Genomic DNA, 11,630 nt, shown 5'->3' on the forward strand with positions numbered 1-11,630 from the left:
TTGGCTTCTGGAACCTGTGATCTGGGAAGAGCCCAGAGTCTGGTGCCAAATCAGCAGGGCTGTCAGGGCCCTCGAGGACCACCTCATTTCAGTTCCTATTCTCAGTCCTTGGCGTCCTGGCTTCCCACCCAGGTCTTCCAGTCAGCAGTTCCCACATTCCTGAGAGTAAGGAGGCCATCTGGGCTCAAAAAGGCCCAAAGCACTACAGGGAAGTAGGTTGAGCACAGTCTTGTTGACCCTGCTGAAGAGGATGTGTCAAAAAACCAGGTGTGGTGGCCTTTAATCCCAGCACTCAGGAGGCAGGAGTTTGAGGCTAGCAAGAGCTACACAGTGAGATTCTTTCTCAAAATAAATAAATAAACAAATCAAAACCAAACCCAGGGAAACTGCATGCTTTGTCAGCCCCGACACAAAGGAGACGTAGGGAATTTGTCTCGTGGTCTATTGTTTCTAGAACCTTGTACAGTTCTGTTGTGCAAGTGTCTGCTTGGGGAGGAAGTGCCTCCACTCAGGCAGATCTGAGGGCTTAGCCTTATGCAAGCCAACTGGAGCCAGCTGCCCACCTGGCCTCACAGACTGGCCTTGTTGTTCTGGTGTCTTAGCAGGATTTGAGGTGGTTCTAAGACCTATAACATAGAGAGGGCTATAATGTTTGGGTTTTTTTTTCTTTTTAATCTTCACTTATGTGCTTGTATATGTACATGTGTATATGTGTGTGAGTGTGTTCAGATGTGTGTATGTGTGTACACTTGCATGGAAGCCAGAGCTTAACCTTGGGAAGTGTTCCTCAGTTGCTATCCACCTGCTTATTCATTTATTCATTCTTTTGCATATGTATGCATGCTTTCATGAATCTGTGTGCACCACATACGTGCAACAGCTTGTGGGGGCCTGAGAAGGGCATCAGATCTAGAACTGGAGATGCAGGTGGTTTTGTGAACTGACATGGGAGTACTTGGAATCAAACCTAGTCCTCTCCAAGAGAGGCAGCTGCTCTCAACCACTGGTCCATCTTTCTAGCCCCCGTCCTTGCCTCCTGACAAGGCCTCTCTCTGAGTAGGTCATGCTGGGTCGCCAGCAGGCTCTAAGGGCCTGCCTGTCCGTGGTCACTCGCTCTGGGATTACAAGCCTGCACCACAACACCCGGCTTCCACAAACACAAAACCAAGAAGCAGGGATTGTGGAGCTCCAACTCAGGTCCTTGTGCGTGTGCAGCAAGCATTGTAGTGACGGAGCCATCTCCCCAGCCCGCAACACGGCTTTCGGGGGGGTCCAGGAGAAAGCGTGCTCGCACGTGGTGAGCAGAGCCGATTGCTGCCAGACCCTGACATCCCCACGCACCAGCCGTGCCCGGAACACTGGCTGCTCCAGGGGTGGTGTCTCCAGCAGCCTTGGCTCCCAGGCCGACTCAAGGTGGTGGTGCTGAGGGCCCAGCAGCTGCAACAGCTTAGGGCGTGGCATTCCTGCTCTGGAAGGAACAGAGGAGGGGCTCCTGGGGAGGAGTGCACTAAGGAGCAGATGTGTGGCAGACCCTGTGGTCACACATGCCGGATCTCGGGTACCGTGTTTTAGTTCCAAGAAGCAGAGCCTGAGTTGGGGATTCTTAAGCAGGTGGTTGATGGAGGGAGGGAAGAAACCGTGGTGGAGGGCAGGGAGGCTGACAAGACTCGAAAAGGCTGGGGATAGAGGCAGCACGGGAGCTGGCCCTCTGCCTAGGGCTCAGGTAGCATGGCTAGCCCTGGAGACGTCACCCACTGGTTGCAGGAGAGTCCTTCTTTCCCCTGTGACAGTCCATCCTGAGCTGGGCTGCCCCTGTGAGGAAGCTGTCCTCCAGGCTTCTTAGCCCCCGGGCTCTGAAAGGGGCAGCTGTGAGCAAGGAGCAGCCAAGCCATGGCGAGTAGGTGCTTTTGTGGGCCAGGGGAACTAGGTGGGACATCAGCAGCCCACCCCCGCCCCCAGTCTTCCTCCGCTTGCCTCTGCAGTCCTTAAAATATCCCGCTGACACAGCTAGATTAAAACAGCAATGCATTTGCCAGGTGAGGAGCCAGGAAGCAAGGCCACAGGGCACCGGAGAACCCCAGAGCTCTAGAATCTAGGTTGCCTCAACTCCTCCTCTGAAGCCTGCAACAGGGTGAGAAGGATGCTGTGCCATCTGTTCTTAGGCAGACACCCCCCCCCCACCAGCTGGCCTGTCTGTGTCCCCAGATGCCCACTTCTAAGTATGAGGGACAGGGCTTATAAGCTTGGGGCCCTTGGCACCCAGGCAGTATTCCCTGGGGGCTTTGCTGTCATCTGCTCTGCTCAGGCCTTACTCAGCCTTCCGTGTCACGGCGGAGGAAACAGATGGTTTGGTAGCTTAGAAGATCTTTCTGGGGTCCCCTCGTCATGCTTGACATGTTGGCCCATAGCACCTGGAGAAGGGAACAAGCTGATCTGGCACAGGGCTTGGCAGAGCGGTCGCCCTGTCCAGGCAACAGGAGCCTAGGGTATGTTGGGTTGACGTGTTTCCCTCGGGATTGGGATTCAGCTTATACCAGGAAAACAGGGACCCCAGGAGCAAGCCGCTCTCATCACTGCCCAGCCCTGAGCCTTCTACCCAGAAGGAAGATCCTGGAACAAGTCTGTGCAGAGAAAGGCCCTGCAGCTGGGAGAAGAGATAGCACTGTTTTCTGGCTGGCAGGCCCAAGGAGGCTGGGGCTGGGGCCTGAGCCAGAGACCCAGGCTAGAACTACAGCATGGTCAGTGGCCTCTGTTGTGGCTGGCCAGAGCTGAGGTCTGCTTGGTTTGGTAGAAAAGCTCCCCGGGCATGGTTTTGTTCTATAGTCCTCGTGGACTCTAAGAGTGGGCTCAGTGTCTCTGGTCATCAGCCTGAGGCCCTAAGGACAGTTCCCACTGAGCTTGTTGGCTGAGCAGGCCTGTAAGAAGTGGGAGGCCCGTCCATGGGCCTGGGGAGCAGAAGTTGTTGGGTGAGCCAGAGTATGTCCTAGGGTAGCAATTGCAACTTGGAATGATAGGTTCACGTGGTACTTTGAACTCCACCATTCTGTGCTTTCCCCAGACCTTCTTGAGGGTACACAGGCCTCCAGGCTACCAACAGTCCCATGCAGCGCTCAGTCTTCATGGGAGCAGCCTGAACTGCTGCTGCGAGAGGGCAGGCAGGCATGCTGAGGATACAGTGGTCCCGAGCATGGCTCAACTCTGTGTCTCCCTCCGCCTGGGTAGGCTTACCAGGGGTAGGATTCTGGACAGAACTCTAACTCCTCACTGTGGCAGCCTCATTATTCCCTGGCAGGTGGGACATGCCACCAGATGGAGCATTCAGTGCTGGCTCTTATTTTTGACAGTGGCCAAATGACTGAATTTTGAGTCCTCAGAGTTTTCCAAGTGGCACTGGGTTGGCAGGGAGGGGACACATAGATGACTCTGAGGAATACTGGGGATTCCTGTGGCGGTCTGTGGTTTGCCTGGGACTAGATGCACCACCCAGACCATGTAGCCTCCCACCCTGCTATGAAGCAAGAAAGTCTCAGTTATTACAGACGGTTGGAGAGGGGTGGCCCCAGGGTGCCCTTGGCCACCCATTTTTAACAGCCAGACCAACATTCAGGGGTTGAGGTATCTTTGCTGAAGCTGTGATGCCATTTGAGGCTGACTCTGCTCCTGAAATCGCCTGTGGGACCTTGGCACTTTTTAGGTCCAGCAAATGGGTCCCCAGCACCCTACTACGGGCTATGTCCCATGCGTAACATAACCGCTAGTCTCTTCATGTAGCAGCAAGCCCTTAGAGCCAGTAACTTAGGAACATCCGAGTGGACTTTGGCTCTAGGGGCCGGGGAGATAGATCATCATCTCCGCACTAAAGGGGCCACAACTGCTAGGGATTGCTGCCCCACAGGTGATGCCTTCTCATCATCATTCATACATGATGAAGGGGGAGACGTACGTGCTTCCTCAATCCTTACGTCACTGACCCTCAACTCAACGAGGGCTCCACCCCCATGACCTAAGCACACCCCAGTGACCCCACTTGTTAATCCTTTGGGCATCGACATAAATTTGGGACACACAGTCTGACCACATATGCTGTTACATTGGCCACAAAGTTGGGACCTATTAGCTGTACCTTAGATCATCTACTGGGCAAGATCTAGATGAGACAGGATGGCTCCAGCAAGGTGAGGAGGAGAGCACAGTTGTGGAGCACTGTTCAGGGAGCATTTCTGTTGGGGTCTACCCCAAGGCCTTTGTTCACGCTCCAGCTCACAGAGAACAACGCAGCGCCCTCCTTCTCTTGTGTCCTGCTCTGTCTCACTCCGCTCAGGCCAGTGGCCTGAGAGGCAGAAGGACCCCCTGAGGCACATCCAAATACTGCTGTGTTCAGGAAGGAATGCATTCTGTGACCGTGGGCCTACATCAAACATCTAATCCCAGCATCGGCAGCGTCTTCACAGCTGGCTGTGGGGTCTTCTGGCCTGGGCCTCTATCTCAGGACCAGATGGTGGCCCAGCCTTTTTTCCTGAAACCCAGAGCTGAGCCTCTCAGCACCTCAGCTGGTTCCTTTCTCTGTTATTTCTTGGTATTTATTTCTTGGGCACATGGCAGAGGGGTTGGGGGTGGGGATGCTCTGTGGTAAGTTGTGGGAATCAGAGGACAACTTTTGGGAGTCAGTTCTCCTCCCACCATGGGGGTTCTGGAGATTGAACTCAGGTCATCAGCTTGGTGGCAGGTGTCTTTATCCATTGAGCCATCTTGTCAGCCTCTCCTTTCTTCTTTAATTGAAAGATCCCGAGAAAAGTGAACCCATCAGAAGGGTGTCTCTTGTGGCATATCAGAACAGTGTGTGTGCCTGTGATGGGCACAGCCACTTTCCCCTAGAGAGGACATCTTTCATCTTCTGTCTGTTGAGCCTGTTCTAATAGCCTGTTTGCTGTGGCAGCCAGCAGACACCAACACTCGGGCCTTTGAAAGGATTGAGGCCCTCGGGACAGGTCTGTGCCTTTCATCGACTGGTGCGAGGCAGCAGGCGCTATTAAGTTCCTGTGCCCTGGGGAGAAGCCAAAGCCGGCTCCTCCTTCCCCCGGTTGCTGCAGGGCCTTTGAGGGATGCCAGGCAGGACAAAAGTGCCCCTCGCTGCCACAGCCCCGGTCCGTATCTGCTTAGGAGACCCACATCTCGCACTGTTCGGTGGCACCACCGTGCAGTGTCCGGGCTGACGCTCTGGTCAGTGGTTAAAACAGGACTGACTTGAATGCCAGCTTTAGTTACCCCTGGTGCCCCGCCAGAGAGAAGCTCTTATGCAGCCACACTTCCTGTCTGGGGCTAGTAGAGGCTCAACAGTGGGGTGGGGTCTGCCACACCTCTCAGATGAGGCTTCGGAGGCCCCTAACTGGTGACGGCTAGAGTCCGCTAGAGCCTGACCTCCTCCTGCACATCAGTGGGCATCAAAGCCACTGCCCTCTAGACATAAAGCATTTTCAGCACCAGGTGGAACCCAGAACTGATATTAAACCAGATCCCTGGATGGTTCCAAATACCCAATTGGGACATCAGATGAAGATCGCTAGCATCATCCCACCTCACTCCGGTCACGGGAAGTGGGTGGGGTAGGAATTACGGCAGCAGGGTAGCCTGGTGATGATTCCATATGACGCGGCCCCCTTCACATAAGAAAGGTGGCATTGTGTCTGTCAGCGAGCTCGCTACCACCCTGGTTTGTGTCTCAGAAAGGACGTGGAATCTGGGTCACTCACTGGCTGTTTAATACAGTGTAGCCGCGAGGATTCATGCCGGGGCTGGAGATGTAGTTCAGTGATAGAGGGCAGAGTTAGTACATGCGAGGTTCTGGGTCCAACCTCAGGCACCACCACCAAGAAAAAAAAATCTTGTTTCTGTCCTCACACACACCTGAAACTGTCTTCTCAGACAAAAAGCCTCAGAAAGTGTGAATAACGCAGTATTAGCAGCTGCTGACAGGGCATTTCCATCATAGCAGGTATTGTCGGAATCCTGGAGCCGACTGCACACATACTTTTTTATATAAGGATTTGCACACTGAAGAGGGAGGAGGTCCTAGAACCAATCCCAGACGAGGGACATCTGGAATGAAATGGCCTTAGCAAGGATCAGACCCCCTGTGGCCAGGCCACCCTTCCGAGAGTCTTGTGGACATGTCACAAATGGACCTGTCTCCCAAGTGGGGCCTCATCACATTTCTGCCCTTTATATAGTGACTGACTGCAGTTGCGTACCTTTTAGCAACACAGTGTTCAGTAGCCAGGGGTACTTCTTCATGAATTAGTCTCACTTGGTGGACTTGCTACAGCCTGGCAGATTAAGTGCCAACTAGGCTTTGTGGGGCTTTGTGGGGGGTGGGGGTTGGACTGAGGTTCCAGAAGGAGACTGGCCCCTTCACTGACCAGCGTATCTCTTCTTCCACAGAACTGTCAGACCTTCAGCAGCCTCAGTTGCCTGAGCATGGGGGTGGAAGTCCACAGCTCCCAGAGCCCCTTCGCCCTCGTCAGCAGTACCCGATCCTGGACGGCATTGCTCTCAGCCTCCAACCCAGGGGGCAGGACCCCTGCGGGGACCCCAGTTCCAGAGCCCGTTCCCCATTCCTTCGATGATCACTTCCCCTGCCAGGAGGACCTGTCCTGTGAGGAGTCGGATGGCTGCAGTCTAGATGAGGACTGCTGCAGGAAGGAGGAGCCGGCCCCAGCCTGGCAGGGCCTTGGAGCCTGCACGAACAGCCTCTGCTCTCTGGACGGCGAGCTGGACATTGAGCAGATAGAGAAGAACTGAGGGGGCGGTGGGCGAGGCCTGGGGCAGAGGCTTTGCCAGGGATGGGCCTTCCTCCGGGCCTTAGGTGGTCACTCCAAGGGGGATCCTGGCTCCTGGGTCTGGAAAAAGCTTCCAAAAGGGAGCCCACCCACTTCCCGGGGAGCAGCGGTCACCCCGCAGTGCCCAAATTTGTGAAGGCAACTTGGCCACACCTCACAAGCGACAGCTGGCCTCCCACCAGTTCCATGGAACTACTGTAGCCCAAGAACAGGTTTTTGGTTTGGTCTCCTCCTCTTTGTTCCTCACGGAGTGCTGGGTAGCCATTCTCCAGTAAGGGCTGGGCCAGCTGCACCCCTCACGTCGGGTGCCGGGCCTGAGCCCGCTGTGGCCTCACTCAGGCTCCATCTGGGGAGTTGCCCAAAGCCTCCCTTACTTAGTTTACTCCGTGCCTTCTCTCCCAGGTCTCCCTGCCCCAGGCTTGGGAAGGTTCGGGAGATGCCTCTTGTAGTGACACCAGACCGTGTGGCCTTAATCCATTTGGGGCACTATGCAGGGATTCTGGGGATAATCCGTGTCCCATTTTTCGGGACTAGGGGATAGGCCAGGGATGACCAGAAGCCATCCATACTGGGTAGGCATTTGGTGGTTGTGCTGACTGAAAGGTGGGCCCATGAGTTCTCCCATGGCACCAAGAATCACCCACACCTCTGCCAGCACAAGGCCTGCCTTGGCAAGGCTGGCACTGGCAGCCTTCCTACTGTCCCCAGTCCCTGAGGGCTGAATTTGGTGGATTCAGCCAAGCGTAGAGATGTCAGTGACAAGATGACCTCTTCATAGTGTCCTCAGGAACTACAAGCAGGTGCAGGAGTCTCGGGCCTGTGTACATTCCTGGGCAGAGGGATGTCTGCTGGCCGCTTTGCAGGCATCTCTGTGTATCGACCTAGGCTGGGGGCCCGCAGGTCTCCCCAGCATTCCTAGCACATTGTTGCTTGTTCACAGACACCGCTGGCTTTAATGAGGGTGTACCACCATCGGCTTCAAGACACCCCCTCCCAGCCCCCTGAAGGGAGCCTAGCCCCGAGGCTCTTCTCTGCAGGCCCAGCCACAGCATGGCTTGACTCACACTCCCCCTCGCGGCTCCTCACTCCCAGCGTAGTTCCCAGAGGGCATCTGTCCAGGCAGCTCCCCCAGTCTCCCCTGCAGACATGCTACAGGGCTGTGCACTCTGGGACTCTGGCTTTTAGCAAACTTGGCACCTTCTGCAGACAATAGCAAGTGGGCTGGCTTACACAAGTGGCTTGTTTTCCCATAAGGCTAAAAATAACTGGTGCATTCTCTTGAGTCCATGGACATGTGATCTGGGCCCTTTGGTAGTCACTCTGTTGTGCCTGTCCTCCGTGGTTCCATCCTCCACGGGTTGAGCCCAAATGGTTGTTACCTTTCTCCTAAAGAAAGCCCTTGGTGGGAACCTTTTGTCTAAACTTTAATTTGTCAATCCACCGGAAGGACGGAGGCGCATGTGTGACGTATAGGCAATGTTTCTTTAAAATCAGACCCAAGGGTACCGGAAAGTTCCACTTCTATAGCCCCGGTTGGGCAGGGCAGCATGGTGGGTACCTGTGGTGGTGGGGAGGTGGGGGACCAGTGGGACTCGGGGGCACTGGAAAGCCGAAGTAGAAAGCTGGCAAAGGCATGACGCGGGAGCCCTGCCTGGTGGGTCATGGAGCCCCTATGTTCTCTGAGCAGACCTGGAGGAAGGTAGTGGAGAGGGCGTGGGAAGCACACACACCAGTGCCCTGTTCCCCAGGGAGTCCACAAGGAGAGGTTCTGGATCTGGAGTAACCCCCCAGTCCCTAAAGCCACCCCTCCTAAGGAAGGCAGAGGCTGGACCCGGTTCTCCGGTCCTTTTCACACAGCCTGCTAAGGCCAAAGCCTAGATCATTGGCCAGCTGTCTCCTGTGGGCTGGGACCAGAGGCCCCTGGTGGCAGGCGTGTCTCAAGGCTGTTGGAACGGATGACTTGTCTTGAGACCGTCTCCCTTAAGCCTGATGGCTGAAGGACACCTTCATCCTCCCTCCCTCTAGGGCACTGGTCCCTGGGCAGAGGAACTGCACCAAATCTAGGGTAGGGATTGGCTCTTTCCAGCTTCCTCAGGCCCTCTGGACTGTCCCTGTCCCACTAAGGCCTCAGTCCAAGCCCCCAGCACAGTAGCCAGGGAAGATGGCAGGAGCCTTTCCGCTTAGAGAAAGAATCTTCATTTGCTTTCCGCCCTTCTTTTAATCGAGCAAAGCAGGGCTCATCTAGAAGGTAGGTACCCATTTGTCTTTCAGCAGCCATGCTACCCAGACAGCCTCATGCATCTGCCCCATTCACTGGCCCCCACACCTCTGGGCCTGGATCTCTTGGAGGAAGGTTCCCTTGGGAGGTTCCCTCTGGCTCAGCCCCCGGCACTGTGGCTTCAGGATGGGCAACAGCAAAAGCCTCCCCCTTCATCAGCCTGCCTGTGAGTGCCATCCCCCAAAGTATGCTTGGCCACCCACTTGCCCGGGGAGCCCAAAGGTCCAGAGCAAGCTGTGGCTCCACCAGAGCCAACTAGGGAAGGGGACCATCCATTGCGCTGCATCCCCGCCCGCTCACTCCAAAAGCCACGGGACTGACAGGAGTTGCCCTCTGCAGGCGCCCCACCTGAGTTCAGGGTAGCAGCCTAGATAGTTTACATGACTGCCCACGCTTGCCTTACTCATGGGTGGTGAAGGGAGGACCCGGTCAGCACCCATGGGCTTCCTCATGTACAGGCCCAAGGAACTTGTTCTGCACACACATGCAGATGGGCCTTCATTCTCAGAAAGTCTTAAATTTTTTTTCTTTTGTAGTAGGAAAGTTTTCTAAATTTGTATGCAGAAAAAAAGTTAAATAAAAGAAAGGTCCATATTAAACAGGGAAACCCCCCCCCCCCCAGTTTCCAGATGGGTCTCCCACGCAGATAGATGGTAGACTTTTTCTCGGGCTCATTCAAAGTTCACAGCAGTTAGAACTACCCCTGGATCCTGCACCCCATTTCCACTGACGTGGTTAAAATTACTTGAATGATGGCCACTTAAAACGTAAGCCAGGAGCCAGGGCTCAGGGACCCTCTGCCCATGCCACCCACAATGCTGTCCCCTTGCCACACCCCTGCTGCTGGTCAGGTCAGGCCTCTAGAGGGAAACATTTTACAATTGCAGACTGATGGAGCTTCTGTAGCCTAGGTAGGATAGCCTGACCTCCTAACGTAGTCTCATTGGCAAATGAATCGCATTGCCGGCGTCGAGGGACGCCCAGGGGTCGGGGACAGACTGTCCCGGGCAGGTGGCAGCGGTGTCCAGTTTCAGGTAGTGTGGTGACTGGTGTGGTGAGTCAGGCCCCCGCCAAGGCAGCAGTCCGTGGGCAGCCGGTGCTGGGTCTTCTCACTAATGCCACGCCCCGCTGCCTGCTCTCTCACACAGGCCGTGACTGCCTCACGCTATGGTCGCTGTAGTCTCAGGAATTCGCTTGTTACTTTTACTGTGTAAATAAAGCTTCCTGGTCCAACCCCCGGCTGCCTGGGCATGGCTGTGTGGTTTTTGTTGGGTGCAGTGAACCAGCAGCCCTCCTGCCCACTCTTGTCCATGAGAGTGTTGGCCCCGGACTGGGAAGACCACAGGGTGGACTTCTGTCCTCGTGCCTTGGGAAGAGGGTACAGTGCAGGGTGACTGGGAGCCACTTCTAGAGAGGGCTAGTCACAGCCACCCTCACAGCCTCGAAGGAGGAGCCAGAGGCCTACACTGGCGTGAGGGCCAGGCTGCCTTGTTATTTCTGAGGTGAGAGCGAGAGAGGAGGCCGCCAAGAAGCCACAGGGCCTGGGCACCAACCTCCTCCTCCACAGAGCAGTACTGAAGGCTGTACAGCTGAGCTATCAGCTCAGGGCCTCTGCCCCCACGGAGGGCAGTACAGTTCAGAACTCTGATTCTTGAGCTGTGGAGGCATTAGAACACACAGTTCACCCCAGAATGGGCACACAGCCCTGAGCTGACTCTCCAAACTGAAGACCTGGGTCACTAAAACTCAGGCGATGCACTGTGTCTGCAGTCCTGAGGACCCGGTGGGGAGCATTTAATTTCTGTCACCCAATGTTATCTGGCCTTGGAATGTTCTCTTAGACCCTCTGCTGTGGCCAGTGTCCTAGTCTGGAAGTGACATCCTGGAATACTCTTCTGCTTTGCTTTTTTTTTTTTTTTTTTTTTTTTTTTTGACAACAGATCCTCCATCAAACAAAATGGTATGTGAACATGTAACTGAAGAAGCGGGGTGAGGGTGGACAGAGAACCAGAGGACCCAGATTCAGTCCTCAGCACCCACAGAGGAGCTAACAACCATCTGTAACTCCAGTTCCAGAGGATCTGGTGGCATCTTCTGGTCTTCCTGGGTACTGCATGCATGTGGTTCAGACACATGTAGGCAGAATGTCCGTAAACAAAAAATAAAAATAAAAAAACTTTAAAAGGAAAGGTGTCCTGGAGTAGTGAAACACACCTATAACCCCAGTACTCAGGTGGCCGAGGCAGGAGGATTGCATATTCAAGGGCAGCTTGGGCCAAATATCGGGACCCTGCCTCAAAACACAGGCTAAGGCTATAGGTTGGTCATAGAGCCCTTGCTAGCGTGTGCCTGCCAGGGGCTAGGTTCAGTCCCTAGAGCCACCAAAACAAAACAACCCACAAGACCACCTCTGGGGCCAGGGAGATACCTTGGCCATCACATGCACACTGGCACACACCCATACTCAAGACAACATACACCACACACACAGTTAAAATTCGAGCACACACAAGAGA

General features: G+C 54.9%; 1 protein-coding gene across 5 annotated transcripts in view; it reads left to right on the forward strand.

Annotated features, from left to right (window-relative positions):
• Positions 1-11,044, forward strand: part of Fam53b (family with sequence similarity 53 member B) — a 119,487-nt gene extending 108,443 nt beyond the window's left edge. For all 5 annotated transcript variants that reach the window (XM_028868579.2, XM_037209771.1, XM_037209764.1 and 2 more), the window contains one exon: positions 6,439-11,044. In XM_028868579.2, coding sequence (XP_028724412.1) covers positions 6,439-6,798 — 360 coding nt within the window. In that variant the 3' untranslated portion in view covers positions 6,799-11,044. The remainder of the gene's footprint in view (positions 1-6,438) is intronic.
• The last annotated feature ends 586 nt before the right edge of the window (positions 11,045-11,630 follow it).

This window comes from Peromyscus leucopus, chromosome 1 (genome assembly GCF_004664715.2).
Source record: "Peromyscus leucopus breed LL Stock chromosome 1, UCI_PerLeu_2.1, whole genome shotgun sequence".
NCBI classification, from domain to species: domain Eukaryota; kingdom Metazoa; phylum Chordata; class Mammalia; order Rodentia; family Cricetidae; genus Peromyscus; species Peromyscus leucopus.